The 16,176-nt window shown below is 41.6% G+C and overlaps 1 protein-coding gene across 7 annotated transcripts in view; it reads left to right on the plus strand.

Annotated features, from left to right (window-relative positions):
• m1ap (meiosis 1 associated protein) overlaps window positions 1-10,374 on the plus strand; it is a 43,594-nt gene extending 33,220 nt beyond the window's left edge. For 6 of the 7 annotated variants that reach the window (XM_030429891.1, XM_030429890.1, XM_030429889.1 and 3 more), the window contains 8 exons: window positions 881-1,042; window positions 1,468-1,627; window positions 3,816-3,957; window positions 4,597-4,660; window positions 4,765-4,907; window positions 5,097-5,212; window positions 5,730-5,811; window positions 8,170-10,374. In XM_030429891.1, the coding sequence (XP_030285751.1) occupies window positions 881-1,042; window positions 1,468-1,627; window positions 3,816-3,957; window positions 4,597-4,660; window positions 4,765-4,907; window positions 5,097-5,212; window positions 5,730-5,811; window positions 8,170-8,400 (1,100 nt within the window). In that variant the 3' untranslated portion in view covers window positions 8,401-10,374. The remainder of the gene's footprint in view (window positions 1-880; window positions 1,043-1,467; window positions 1,628-3,815; window positions 3,958-4,596; window positions 4,661-4,764; window positions 4,908-5,096; window positions 5,213-5,729; window positions 5,812-8,169) is intronic. The other variant, XM_030429888.1, reaches the window with a different exon arrangement.
• The last annotated feature ends 5,802 nt before the right edge of the window (window positions 10,375-16,176 follow it).

A 16,176-nucleotide genomic window follows, 5' to 3' on the forward strand; every position in this document is an offset into this window, starting at 1 on the left:
ACATTCCGAGGCTTTTTCACGCCCGGTGAAGTTGTGAATAGCGAGCTCATTAGCAAGGCTATTATTGGTCATCTGGGCTCCTGTGGGTGACATTAGCGTCCTGGTTAGCGCCTATTTTGTATACCAGAACAATGGCCGCGCCAAAGCTTACAACAACTACGCCTGAGGAGTTTGAAATCTACACTCCAGACCATCAGAAAAGTAACATGTGGCGCTACTTTGGGTTCCCAAAGGAACAGGGAAAAATCACGACTAAGGACAAAGTGATATGTAAAATATGTAGGACCAAACTCACATACCACGTGACGACCAGCAACGTGAGATCCCACCTGTAAACACTACATCCCGGCAAGCTGGAAGAGGAGGAGGGGTCTGACTTTTAATAAAGATAAAAAAAACAGTTGTGTGTTTTTCTTCTGAAAACATCATTGCCTGCCTATTGACATTGACTGATACACTGCCCTCTGGTGGACAGAACATATACAACTTAAGTTTGATACCAATATAGGTCTTATTGAAGGCATTTAATTGCAAAATATTATTAATAGATATTCAAATATATTTGAATATTAATATTAATAAACAAACGAACTTCGAATGTGATTTTCTGCCAAAAGTCAAAGTCCTAGTGAATGGGGCAAGTATTGTAAAGCGCTTTGAGCAGTCAGTAGACTGGAAAAGCGCTCTAAAAATGCAAGACCATTTGGCATGTAAAATTTGCATTCACCATTTGGCATGTGATGTGATGTCTTCAAATTGCTTCTTTTGTTCAACCAACAGTCAATGAGCTAAGATACTCAAATTGTATAACTCTTTCGGCATTCGATCTGAGGACAGTAGATTCCTCTGACAGTAGATTCCTCTGTGTGTCCATCTTCAGACTCTCTGTTGTTGGGAACGGAGGTCGACCTGCAGCGGGTGGAAAACAGTGTGTTCGCCATGGAGACAGTGTTGAAGGCGTGGCTTCAAGAGCAGGGAGGAGACAGGGAGCACCTCCACCTCCTGCTGCCAAGCCCCCTGGACAGTCTTATTCCAGGTGGAGGTACTGCACACAAACCTACCTCTAGTTGATCAGCAACATTGATGTGATGTCTTCAAATTGCTTCTTTTGTTCACCCAACAGTCCAAAACCTCAAGACTTTTCATTAACTATAACAAAACAAAGCAGCAAAACATTACACTGTAGGAGCTAGAACCAGCTAATTTGACATAAACGGTTAATCTATTATCAAAATAGTTGTCACTTTATTTTCTTTCAGTCAACTTATTGCAGCTCTATCAATATGCCTTCTGTAACTGGATATCTTCTTAATAAACACATGTACTGTAAAAACAAAGTCTACTCGATCCAGAACACATCAGAATCTGAATGTAACTGAATCCACAGGTGACCACACTGCCATGATGACATGTTACAGTAATACCAGATGTCTTGTCACACTTTCTTGACCTTTCTCCCCCGCGTAGTGTGTGTGAAGTGTGACATGCAGGAGCGTCTGATAAGCCCCGCCCTCATCCCCTTGAACCCCAACCTTGGCGTGAAGACTGAGAGCGTCTGGGACTTCTTGCCTGTCGCTAAGGGATCAACCAATCAGAGCCAACTGCCACAGAGACTGAAAGCAATCAAGTAAGAGATGTGGCAGCAAGGAGAGCCTCCTCAGTCACATTCATGCTTCCTTGTTTCTTAGATTGTCTGAGATGAAGAGTGCATGTGTGTGTATGATTATGTGCAGATGCTCCAAAGCCATGTGTGTACTGTTGTGTGTATTCAGTAAAACCCTGCCTGTCCATGAATAGCTCTATTCTGATAGCTGGGAGCAGTGGAATATTTCTCAGCTGATACTCTCCCATCACATCAGAGTCTGCTTTGTTCTGCTCGAGTCATCGGCTCTGATGCTGGAAAACACTGAAAAACTTGATCCATGCCTGAAAGCGCCGGTTGAGAATTTCCCTTAACATGTTTGTGAGGCAATGTTTCCATTTTTTTATAGTGGAACCTCATTGGGCATGGTCACAGAGGGATGCAGGGATTCAAGACAAGATGAGCAGGCTAACACTAGCTACAAGGACAAGAAAATGAAACAAAGGCTATAAATGTTTTATTATTCACTAACAAAACATCCAACTGACACAAAACAAAAAAATAAGAATATGAAACGTTTTTATATTGTATAATATTGAACTTACAGTGTCCTTAACTTGTTATATATTTACATACAGGACAAGCATACTATGGCAAAAGCAATTCAAAGTTATTCTGAGGGCACACTCGTCTTGAATAGCTCAGTAATTGTAAGTGTATATATGTTTTCAGTATTTTCGCAATGAAACAGACAGGCTTTCTAACACTCATTAATACAAATTACTGTATTTGTTCCTTTCACTTTCTTTTTTTTAGTTCTTGCATCAACAGAAAAACCTTCACAAGACAAAAAGGAGCCTGAAATAAACCATACTGTGTATTGATATTATTGCAGACTACTCTGAACCAAAATACAGTATGTGCCAAGGGGATCTAAAATCCTTTCCAAATCTTTGGAAATTCTCATCTAAGGAAAAACGGATAGTAATTTAAGAAATACCTCACTGATAAAGAAGGCGGATCAAGTCAAACATTCAGGGTTAAAGGGACGCAGTGTATGACATATATGAAGATAAGCAATTTAGCATTTCGACCAGAACACTCAGTTGAATAATTTGGATACATTTTTATATTAATCCTGATTACTGTAATTGGAATGTACATACACTGCTATGATTCATTAGAATATTCAACAGCTGACAGGCACTTTGCCATTCTGATGTTTAATTTTGTCTCTGTATTGACTCGTATCTATATGCAACTATGTGTTTAGTTGTTGTAGTATTGACCAGGTCTGTCTTGAGAATGTGAGAAAGGTCTCAATGAGATCACCTGTATAAAAACAGATTCAATCAGAAAAAGATTTTAAATGATCACTTCAGTTTTTCAATACATTGTGATTATAATCAACTCACTTACAGTCTTGTGACATTTTTGTCCGGCGTAACCAAGAGCATTAAGCCAAACAAATGACACAAAGATATGTCTGATAAATCCAATAGCAAATAGCAGCATACTTTCTGAATTAGAGATGTAAAGTCTTCAACTTTTAGCTCTTTGACACAAGGATATTGCTGTCATGTATTTTTATGTCTATGTAAATACATTTTCACGTGTCTTTATAAATAGTGACAGGGGAATTTTAACAATTCAGGTATCACTGGTTGATCAGCTGGAAAGAACTGGGTCATGCCGGTGTAAATAGCTCTGCTGTTCAAAATGAATAAACACATTCACACAGTCCCTGATTTGCATCAGTTTTCCATTTCCAGGAGCTGCAGTAGGATGTAATGTGTGCCTGTAAGTGAGAGTATGTGTATGTGTATGTGTCCGTGTGTGTCAGTGTTTTGCATACCGGTAAGTCCGAAAAGTTATTGTGCTCTGTCTGTGTGTGTGTGTGCTTTACATACTGATGAGGCATGATTTACAGCAGTGACATTTAAATGGAGCTGGAGGACGGTCACAGGGATGATGTCATGGTCTGCGTCTCTGCTCATAAATGATTTGTTGTGTTTGCATACAGACAGTGTTCCACTGAAAACTGTTTCAGGAGTTCAGAGGAGATTGACGACAGCTTGTTAGACATAAAATAGTTTACAGTACAGTTCCGGCGGTCACAGAATGTTTCCTATGATTGGAGACATTTTCTGCGACAGAAAAACACATATCTCATGGACATGTTTGTCCCTCATTTTGGGTCTGCATGCTAACTAAGTTTGTGTGTGTGCTGCAGGACTCTGCGTGCAGACGGAGTGTGTGAGAGTGTGTTATACGGCCTGCCGCTGGTGATCCGCCCCACCACCTGCTGGCAGCTGGACTGGGATGAAATGGAGACCAACCACAACCTGTTCCACGCTCTCTGCCACACACTCAGGGTGTGTTCATGTGTTTACTGTTTTTAATTTTAGATTAGACATTTTGCAAGTCTTGAAGTTCTCTGATAATTCTGCAGGTTGCTGGGGTTTAAATCTAACAATCTATCTGTGTTTTGCATTATGCAAACCAGATTCCTTTTTATCTACCAAAATAAACAGAACTGTTTGATGGTGTGCCACCGTGCTGACATGTAGTGGACATTTACCTCACGTGACAGCTCAGCTGTTTCCACACTGAGAGAAAAAAATGAAGCTGTTTCTGTTCTCAGCATCTTCCCAGATTCCTTCCTCTTTGTTTTTCTCTTGAAGATGGCAACGGCGACCAGTTTTGTTACTGCTTCTTCTTCTTTGAGGTTTATTGGTGGTTGGCAAACAACCAGTTTTGTTTCCAGTTTGCAGCCTCTACTTCTTCTACTGTTCTCTGTTGCAGCCATATGTAACATTGCCTGCTGCCAACTTCTGATGAAATTGAGCTTTGTAAAGGCCAGTTTCTTTGCATCTAATTCACTATTTTATCTTTCCAACCTTTCAAAAGTTCACTTTAAACTTGCTTGACAATTAGGTGAACACAACGCTACTCCCAAGTTGCTTCTGTGCAACACAAATGAATAACCTGTTTCATGTTTTCCTGTCTTTCAGAGTCGTGACCTATTCCTGCTGCTGCAGGTGGAGCCCGCGCAGAGGTCTACAGCTGGAGGCTCAGGTCCATATGTGTGTGGGTGCCGGTGTGTGTGAGAAAGAATTTGTCAGTCCTCGTGAGTGTACTCTTATGCTGGGTGTATGTGTGTGTGATTGTATACAACACAGGTGTGGTTTCTCACTACGTCCTCCAGCCCTCCCCGTCGCTCTCCCTCCTTCTGAAGCCGGTGGTCTCCAGAGAGTTGCTGCTGCCCTGCTCACTGCCCATCTCAACTCAGGACCCTGCACCTGATGCCATGCAGACCATGCAGGTTGGGTGACATTTGTTTATATAAGGCAAATTGCAGAAGTACACAGAGGTATCCAGAACACAAAAGGAGAAATAGATTTGTCTTTGACACTGATCCACAAACTGATACCAGGAATTGAACATGGGGCTGATGATTATTGAGTCTCACACAGTTCACACATCCAACTGATGCTGATGTTTTCTCTTTCAGGCTTGTCTCACTCAGCTGGATGAGGAGTTTGTGTACAATCCACTCTGTCTGAGCAGTAACCTGTACCAGCACCTGAGGAGCAGAGGCCTGGTCTCACAGCCACGATACCCATACAGGTCAGAGGGGTTTGGTGTGCTGATGGTCTATATGCATTATTGATTAATATGTAATGGATGTAGAGGTCAGTAGAAAGGTGGAAGCTCACACTTCATTTATTAATGTTGATTATGATGATTTTATAGAGCATGATAATTATAATAAATTCCATTCAGTTTTATTTATGAAACCAAATATCATAGACCACTAATGTACCTCATGGGGCTTTACAGTCTGTACAGCATATTCAGTACATACTGTATTATGTTGAGGGAAAAGGCCCAAAAAACTGCTTTAACAGGGAATATAAGAAAAAGCAGAAAAGAGGGGAAAAAGTAATGATTGACAATCAGGGTTACAAAATGTATGTGTGTGTGTGTGTGTGTGTGTGTGTGTGTGTGTGATTGATGACGATGATTGATGATGTTTATGCAACAGAAGTGGATGAGGATGATAGTGACAATGTAAAATTATACATATAAGTAATAAAGATGGTAATCATAAGGACACGATGATGATGATGATGATTGATTCCAGGTTGCAGCCGTCAGTTGCCCGCAGAAACCAGTCTCAACCAGTAGAGGGCCCTAAAAGCACGGGCAGCAGACAGCCGCGGCAGGTAAACACAGCTGCTTTATGACAGTGTAAAGGTCAGGATGTGTTGCTCACATAGATTACCTTGATTATCACATGAGTAAGGTTAACAGTGTGGGTCAAGAGCAATTTGAAAGCAGGAAGCAGGAGAGATATTTTTTTATGGAACTCATTAAGGTTGTGTGTGCTTAACTAATCCAACTTCCCCCTCACTTCTCACTTCCATATTTACTCAATAGATGGCAGCACTTGGTTTTCTTGGCAATACAGATGTGGTTGATATGTTAGAAGTCACCTTACCCCAAGGTTTTAACACTTAACACAGGACAACTTCATCACTGGTTCATTAGGAACAAAATACAGAGTTGAATGAATCAGATAGAATAGTCTTTATTGTCATTGTACAGGAGGGTACAATGAAATTGAGATGATGCAGATGCAGCTATCAGAAGACCTATAACACCATAACATAAAAGCTGAACCTGCAGTGGTGAAACATAATAACCAGTGGTGGAAGAAGTACTCAGATTTTTTACTTTGTGAAACCACCAATACACCGATATGAAAGTACTCCACTAAAAAGTAAAAATCCTGCGTTTAAAATCCTAGGTATATAAAAGTACTGAGATATTATCAGCTAAATTACTATAAAAGTATTAGTTCTGATGGCTCCTGATGCAACAGTATTTTCCTCTTGTAGCTGCTTACAGTGGAGCTAGTTTTTACTGCTCAATCCACAGTTTGAGTAGCAAAAAAAAGCAAAAATCCTGCGTGTAAAATCCTAGGTATATAAAAGTACTAAGATATTATCAGCTAAATTACTATAAAAGTAAAGTTCTGATGGCTCCTGATGCAACAGTATTTTCCTCTTGTAGCTGCTTACGGTGGAGCTAGTTTTTACTGCTCAATCTACAGTTCAGTAGTTAAGTACAGTGAAATGGTAAGGGTCACCAAATAAACTTGGGGGTCCATAAGATGAATTATAGGGCAGGAAGGAAGAACATACCAAGCTGTGATACATACATTCATATTAATTTGTTAGACTCTTCTGAAGTCTTTGTTGTTATTAAAATATGGGATAATTTGAATGGTTATTTGAATGAAACCATGTGAAAAGTTTAAAGGGATATGTTTCTTTGGTGGCACCGTAACAGCTCCTAGGCATCTGACACATGGCCGTAAACTCTTGTATGATATATTGTATATACACTAAAACATATTATTCAAAAAGACATGTGACACATGACAAAGAGCCACACACTGGTTTTATATTAGAGGTCACAAGCCAAAAAGTTTGAAAAGTGGTGGCTAATCTATAAGAATGTTTAGTATTTTATCAGCACGTTATGTTTTTGGATGAAAAAAATCTCAATCTGAAAGTAACTAAAGCTGTTAACTAAATGTAGTGGAGTAGAAGAATCAAGCTTGATTAAATGGAGGTACTCTAGTCAAGTACATTACAACTTTGATTATAACTCAATCATAGCTAGGTTACGTAAAAAATGTGTAGTAGTGTGAGTAAAATTGCCGAACACAAATGAAAAGGTTGATGAATGAAGAGATTAGATTATGTAGTTTGTTTTAGACAGGAGCTCAGAATCCTGTGAATCAGTCTTTTGTTTTATTTTGTCATAGTGAGTCAGACCGATGATACAAGCTGACAAGACTGTGGTTTTATATCATAATAGATTTACAATGAAGGTTTGTTTCATGATACATTGCCAAAATTGTTGATATAAGAAAAGAAGCCTGGTAACATTTAACAAATATCTGCAAATATCTAAACATGTCTCATGACTTTAGGTATAGCTCATAATTGTAATTTCTTTCAGAGGAGGTTTCATATTTTACAGGCATTGTCTCTCTTTGAACATTTCATCCCTCCATGTTATTTCATTACATCAGCTGAGGCCGACTCTGAGCCGAGTGTGTGTAGCTGTTGGCTGTGTGACTCATCAGGGCCGATAAGGCTGCTGACATGCAAATAGTTCACTACAGTGGCAAAACACAGAGAAAATGTCCGCCCGCTCTGCTTCTGTTTTGTTCTGTTCTTAGGCACATACACTCTTTGCCCGCTGCAGTGGAATTTAATCGTTCTCTAACCCTTAACATAATGTTTGTATTTTTTTTCATGATGTCTTTCCCCTCTCTAATCTGTTATCGTGCTTTTGTTCCACCTCCTTCAGAGCCTTCTCCTCTTCACCTCTACTATCTGACGTGTTTTTCTTTGTCTTTTTTTATCAGTTCAGGATACCAAAAACTGACAGCTCAGACTGTATTATTCAGCCGAAAGTAGACAGTTTAAGTAGCATTAAATGTGTGTTCTCCAAGCATATCTATACCCTCTATTTGAAGTAAAAAGGTTGTATGTTGTCTCTTTCAGCCACAAAACCAGGGCCGCCAACTGGGAGCCAACAGCAAGGTCAGGGCCACTGTGGCTCCCTTCCCCTCATCCTCCTCCCACTCATCCTCCTCCCTCGGACCTCCTCCTGCTAAGGCCTCTCGTCCAGCTCTGACGCTCCTCAGCAGCAGCGGTGGTGGAAGAAGACGCCAGGCTGCGGCCCTTACTCTGCAGGAGGAAGGCAATGATGATGTCTTCATGGCAATACAGTAAGACCACCGCAGGGCGAGTGGAGAAAAGTGGGCTGAGAGAGCAATACAGTGACACGGAAGTGACAAAGAGAGAGTCGACAAGTCATTTGACACACACTCGCTTTGAAATCCCCCCGAAACTGTCACTTCAAAGAGCTTTACAGTGACACACACACATTAGGTCTCCCTTTTAACGTTTATGGGTAATTAAGCAGCTCATAAAGGCTTTAAAGTCTTTGTAAAGACACAGTTATTTGCACATTAACATACACAGTACACACACCACTCTGTGCTACACTCCGGGTGGTCACAGCTTCTTTTGATACCTCAATTCATCTCTATTTTCTCTCTCCACACGAACACGATTAGATAGAACCAAATTTAACAAGCCTGTCTATGCGTGCGTGAGCGGGTGAGAAAGGAAAGTTGCGACCCTGCCCTCTACAGTTCGCTGAGGCAGCAAAACTTCAAAATCACACACTGTCAAGATGAAACGAAGGGAAACAGCAGGACAATGGAAGCCTGCAAGAGTCAAAAAATGGAGGGAAGGAAGAGGAAGTTATAAGAAACGACAAAAAAAGAGCAAAAGGTGGGTGGTGTGGGAGATCAGAGGGAGATTTAAGGATGTATAAAAAACCTTGACTGAGTCAGAGAAGAGAAACCAGTTGTAAAATTATAATTCAGGCATAATTAAGCAGACATACTGCAGCTTTTGTACTATAGTGACTTATAGACAAACTCACACATATGCACATTCCATTTCCATTTTGCCCTTAAGCCCCGGCGTGAACACAGCCTCACTGTTTTAATGAGACAGAGAATAAAGCAGTAGACAGAGGGGCCTCTCTGCCCTCCTTCACCCCCACAGCCGGCTCTCTCTCCGGGGGTTGAAAGGCAGCGTGAGTGAGTCGGGTGGCTGATGGAAGGAGAACAGAGACAAAAAAAAACTGAAGTGTGTTCTTTATAATAGTGAGTACGACGCACCGAAAAGATTTGATATAAAGAAGTGACATCACTGTTTGATTCCTGCACATATCAACACGCATTTATGCAATGATTCATGCTCACGCGTACGTATTGGTCAGTTACACACGTCCATCGTCACTATTATTAATTTATTCCTCGTCAAGGAGCTTTGTCATCCGCACACACACGGTCACACACAGGCTTAATCAGTCTCCCGCCATTCCACCCCCTTGTTGAACCTTATAACATTATAGGGACGACCCAGTGGCAAATGTCTTCATGACACTGTGATGTCACAGGACTTCCGCATTCACGAATTACACCCACAACGATCCTTTTGTCCCCAGAGAGAATTTGACTACCCGCTGACATTCAACCCACTTCTCTCTCTCTCTCTCTCTCTCTGTACTTTCTCTTCTCGCTTTCTCTCAGTACTGTTGAATCCTCACCAGCTCCGAGGAGTCGAGTCAACGTTTGTGAATTTCATACATTTGTTCAAATAGCACAACAGCAGCCTCTCTGTCCTCGAAAAGGTCAAAAGGCCGTCGCCAAAGTTCCCCTGTTTGTCCCCAACAACATCAGCCACACTCCACATTAAATGTCATAACTGTAAGCGATAACTGGGGCATGACGAAGAGTCAACCAGTGTCCCTATTTCAGCGTTGACTTTAGCAGAAACCGCCCCGCTAGCCAGGCGGTAATCAGGTTTTGGCAGGATTTGGAACTTTTGCAGTTGTTCTTGGCAAGAAAGTTCTTTATTCATTGTTATTTTTTTATGCCACCACACAAACATCCTCATCTCACAGTGTTCAATTCCTAATGTTCCTGTTCAGCTTACGTGTTGCATCGTCTGAGCTACAAAGGAAACTGACATGGATCGATGCCATTTGTTCCCTCTGTTATTTAGATATTTCAGCATTCTTTTCAAGCTCTTGTAAGATCTGCATATTTATATTTATACAGTTTATATTTATTGACCTCTTAGATTCGTATTTTATGAACTGCAGTTTAATAAACTATCCTAAAATAACTCTTTGGTGGAAGGTTTATTGTGGTAACTTTCCCATGAGGTGAAGTGGCCTCAGATGCCTTTGCTCTGAAAAGAGGCCATCTAACCACCTTTAACCTTTTACTACGCACTGTTCCACCCACAGCATGCTCGCCCTACATACAACTGTCACTGCAGGTACTATGATAAGGTACGTGAACATACTGTATGTTGCTCTTTATGGAAAGGTGGTATTTTTGTGGCCTTTTGCAGGATGCATATGTGGTAAATTTGTGCCAAGCTGAGTATCTTTTGAGCTAGCTGATAAATAGTCAAGCCTTGCATTGACGTAGACCCTGCAGCTACCTCACTGTAAAACTTCCCTTTATACACTGACGAATAATATGTGAAATATGTGTTTTTTTGATGGCAGAAATGGCAGAAATGGCCTTGAGAAAGACCCAGTGTGGTCATCTGGCCACGACCAGCGCCTAGTCTTTGGTGTACCAAACAATGCTGGCTGATTTTAGAACTTACATTAATGTCAGCAGTTGTCGCTCTCCATCTGTGCCTTCTGCGTTTCTTAATGCATCGCGCTTCTTTGCTCACTAGTTCATCTAATTCGTTCATGTGTTGTGTGAACCGGTGCGTCAGAAAGTGTTCAACACATCAAAGGTAATCACAAGCAATCAATGTTGTGAATGTTGGGTAAAGATCAAGCTTTTTTGGCAGAAAGTGAGTAAAAATAAAGTGGACTTCTGTCATGTGTTGATACTGAGACTAGACAGTGTGATCATCACTCACCGCTGGACAGCAGACAGTGTGTCTCCGACTTTTTAAGTTTTGATTCAGCGTTTCCTGAGGGTGGAGAGGTGACCTTTCACTGCACCATTCTGTCTCATTTTTCAGACAGTGAATCCGTGTCCGTGGGTCTCGTTCAGCATGGACAGGACATGCTTCTGTTATGGTTCCACTTTGGCTGATAAGTTCTGTATTTGTTATACATAGATTTTCTTGGCTTCCTGTTTCTTGAAACTTGCAGCAAGTGATGCAGGTTACAGCAATATTCGCTATTCGTGAACGTTTTTTTAAATAACTTTTTCCATTCTGATATCAAAAAAAGCCTATGTGGTTTGCTTGGCTATAAGTGCACCCGTCAGTTTCTATAACTACGTTAACATAATATTAGTGCTGCGACTTCCTGCTTTATTCTCAATGTACTGTTTCCTTTTCTGAAATCTGAAAAAAAAAGGCCTCTGCCAGACTCTATCTGTGTCACAAACTGTCTCTTTCCTGCAATTGTCCTCACTGGATACAACGGCAGAGCAGGACTCTAATGTACACGCAGACGAACAGAGCAGAAACACAGAGTCACAACTCATATGCAGGTTACGGGCAGAGAATAATCGTTTTACTCAAAAGCAGAACAGAAAGAGGAAGTGCAGAGTGCCTTGGTAGCCAAATTGCTACAGCGCATGCCATATAACCCCAACTTCGCCGGTTCCAATCCAGCTGACAGTCCTTGTTATGTGTTATGCATCCCTCTCTCCCATTTCCTGTCCACCTCTTCACCTCACTGTTAACAATAAAGGCCAAAAAATGCCACATAAAAAAAAAAGAAAGGGGAAGTGTATCATAGAAAGGAGGAAGTGAGGAGGTGAAGTCAGGAGACGGAACCTGAACTAAATCCGACAGGCAGGAATATGAAAGGCCTGCACTCCTGGGCCGGGCAAGAGAAATGTGGAAATCTGGGACGAAAAAACACTTAAGCATATTTAGCAAAGTGTTGCATAGCAGTCCATGCCCCGAGGCGGTGGACCGACAAGCTTGAATGAGAACCTCGTTTCCTTCAGATTGCACTGAGAGTCGACAGTGTGTGAATGAAGCTCTCTGTCAGACACATGTGACTGAATGGGTTTGCCCACGCACTTCTAAAAATAAAAGTTGGTGGTCTGCAGAGTCAAAGACGAGGAAACGGGGCAGTTTCAGGTGCGTCTGAAGGGAGAACTTCCGAATCCTCGTTAGATGTGCGCAACAGAAAGGTATCATATTTCTCGTACCGCAGTCTCAAAACAGAATGAGGAAACGCCGCTGAGGTTCAGCTCGAAGGTTTTTATATTCAGAAGTGCAGCTGTCAGGTGGGAAATCTTCACAAGATGAAAGACCGCCTGCATGATCTGCACTGAAAATGATGAGCCTCCAGGTCTTAAAACTAGATAAATATCAGGATTTTTGATATTTAAAGTTTCTTTTCAATCTGCTGTTGTGAAATATAATTTCTATTCCTTTATTAGGAAATTCACAGCATTAACAGGCTCAGCAGATAACAAACAGTTTCAGTTGTCAACTTCTTAAACTACAAGTTATTAGGAATGTCAGACTGATCTGTTTGTTAGTTCAGATTTTCACATCCGCGTTCGGTTTATATTAAAGCCGTGCCAATAGATATTTTAGCCTAAACAGCGGATCAAATGCCTCTGTAATGTTGGCGTCATGTGTAGTGATGAACTTGCAGAGCATTATCAACCGTTTTAGTGTTGTTCGGCCTCTTTGTTTTGGATTGCAGCTTCATCATTCTCTCAGGTTGCTGCAGCGGGTCGCTGTCTTCAGCACTGATAGACCCACTGTACACTTAAAAAATTTTTATTTTAATTTTAATACAAACTGGATTCCTCCTCTTACTGGCTTCCGCTACATGCTTTTCCGTGCAAGAGTTCCCCCCCCCCCCCTTGCACATCACTGGTCAGCAGTTAATGGAAGCTAATGTCCTACGTACTTCAGACGAGAGCTATGGATGATAGCCACACAAGCGCAAATATGTGTAAGTTTCTCAAAGCGATGGCAGACGAGTGGGGAATAGAGAAACACGATCTGGTTCTCGTCACCGACAATGCTTCTAACATGAGTCTGACTGCTGAACTTGGCAACTTGGCAAAATAATAATTTGGATATTACAGTTACACTATACAATATTGAAGGTTCTGTGAGGTGTTTCTCAAAAGAGAAGTAAAATAATTCCGCAGCTGACTGATGTTAAATGGAAGATCAATAATCGTTAATATTTGAAAATCGAATCGATAATCGTTAATAATCGTTAATCGATTTGTAATCGAATCGAGACTTCAATAATCGGAATCGAATCGAATCTGGAAATTGGGCTGATTAACCACCCCTACTAGCCTGTGTATATAGTAGAGCAGCTAAAGAACCAGTCCAAAAGGGGTTCATGGGCACCTTTTTCTGACCAAGGTGAACCAAGTGCTGGTTCTGGACAACCTGGTTTATCCCTTAACCCTGCTGTGAACCCTTAAAAAACTGATTTCCAACAGCCATGGTGCCACTGTGGAGTCACATCATTCAGTCGCTGTATAAGTCTCCAATTTCCCAGCATTGTTAGCAACAAATATGGAACCATGAGACTCTGAACAAATATCTGTCTCTATCAACTCTTTTCAAGTGTTGCTCCTGGCTATGTGTGCCTACATTGGCATCCAAATTCTCTGATGATTAGATGCTACCCAAGCTCTGTTTTTTAGAAATGTTAGTCACAAGCGGTTTTAGTTGGTCCTTGGTCACGATGACACCGCCCCAGCCCCTGACATTAGCGGTTCTTTATTCTAGACCAGCATAGTGATCCTGCCACTTCGGTACCCGTTTTCCTGGCCATCACCTGAACCGCCTTGGTCAAAAATAAAATTGGAAGTGAATTTTAACATTGTGTCAATCTCACAGATGTCACTGCTGGACTCTGCCGTCTTTATTTTCGCTTTTAAACAGCCAATGGACATGACTGTTAGCCAGCTAGCAACAGACAGACAGGCTGTGTGAGTGTACCAGTTCTGTTTAGTTCAGGTCAACCTCTGAGTGAACTGAGAACTCACCAGAAACCTCACTTCAGTTTGTTATTTCCCTCCAATCTCTCTGTACGCTAATGAAGTAGATACATAGCCCCGGGATATGTGTTGATTTTTCACTGAACTTGAGATATTTTCAACTCTCTTTCTTACGTAAAATCACATCTGATTGTGCCTCCCCTTAACTGTGTATGCAACTTTTTGTATTTCTTCTTTCAACATTTCCGAAAGACGGTCCGGCCTCCACAAAATGCACCTGTCAGCGTGAAGCCTGGTTTCAGTACCTCTTGCTCTTGGACTGGTCCTGTTCTCTTTCTGTAAGTCCGACCTGACCTTTAAAAGGAGAGAAAGACACCGCGAGGGACCTCGACAGGAAGGAGACGGGCGCACAATGTTGAGGATAGACTGAGAAGAGATAAGAAGACAGTGAGTGAAGTGCAAATGGTCGAAGATTGTGTGTGTGTGTGTGTGCGCACGCCCATGCAGAAATGCAGAGACCACAAACCCGCAGATAAAGCTTGTCTGGCCAAAGATAGCAGCATGTGGCTTGAGACGGCACATACCAAAAGTGTGTCCACAAGCAGCTCGAGTCGTCGTCTGTCATCCTGTTTCAGCATTCACCCAAAAAAAATCCTCGTCGTCTTAACGAAGTGCTTTTGTTCCTTTTGCGTCCTGCAGCAAAACATTAAAGGGCCTCCTACTGACTTGACATTTCTCTAAAGTTGATCTGAAACTATGAAGCGAGGTCGCATATGCTTTCAGATTAAGGCTAACAACCTCAAGCACACACACACACACACACACAGAATCACACAAGAATGCATCCAAGGTGATATGGCAGTTGTGGTGGAACATATGCAGACGCAGTCTCACCCCCGTATACCATAGACTGAAGAAACCTGACGGCACCAGGCCTGGTTTTAGATTTCTCAGACACTGCTCGCCTGAAGCTGCTTAGCTGTCACACACACAGACACACACTTATGGCTGATCAGGCAGTCAGTTGAGCAGTTCTGCAGACGTGTGAAAGGACAAAGCAGACGAGGAGCGAAATGTGATGAAGGAGGGAGATGAGGTGAGAGAAAGCACAGAGGAACTTCTTATAACACAGGAAAGAGTTAGGAAGCTGCACTAAATTAGTTTCTGCGAAGGTCTAATCAGTCATCATGCTACACCGATGACTGATACGACTACTGCGCTATTTTTTTTATTTAATTTAAGATAGATGAGAAAGTACATTTGTACCAAAATGAGTCATGACAGTCTCCTTTGTTTGTGTTGTCAGGCTACCATCACTTCAACTACAATTTCAGTGTTAAAAGTCATTCCGCTAGTGATCAGGAGCACAACGTAGCTTGCTGAGGCAGTTGTCTGACGTCTTCTGGGTGATGATTTCATTAAGGTTATCTCGTTTACACATCTGTGATAGTAAACGAGAATTGCAAACGGTTTGTGTTTGAGAAATGTCCATTCATCACGCAGAGAAGTTCCCTTCCAGTAAGAGAAAGGTGGCGTTTAGTGTTTTTTGGAGCACAGCACTTACAAGGGACCACAAATAAGGACATCTCAGCCTCGGTTTTGACCATCTGATTGTTACGATTGTCGTTTCTGCCTGTTAAATATGAAGCTGTATCCAGCAGAAGGTTAGTTAGCTTAGCATAAAATATTGCATTCATGACTGCTGCATTATAGGACTGATCTAAAGAAAGTTTTCATAATCGGGTAGTCAGTTATTTATTGAGAAACCCCCTGCATAAAGACTGAAAAACAGCCAGCCTCAGGAGGTCAAAAGGTCACAAAATGTGCATATGACCACCTAATTAATAAACATGTTTTTTTGTTTATTCTGTACAAAATGAAACTTGTAAGAATTGTTGATAATGGATGGGACTACTTCTTGGCCGGCTGCCGAAACTTCCCAGAAGACCCAGTTTTGCAACTTTGCAACCTTATGACAGTGACAACAAGACTTCCAGGCAACAGCCAAGCT

The sequence above is a fragment of the Sparus aurata genome, chromosome 10 (assembly GCF_900880675.1).
Source record: "Sparus aurata chromosome 10, fSpaAur1.1, whole genome shotgun sequence".
Lineage (NCBI taxonomy): Eukaryota > Metazoa > Chordata > Actinopteri > Spariformes > Sparidae > Sparus > Sparus aurata.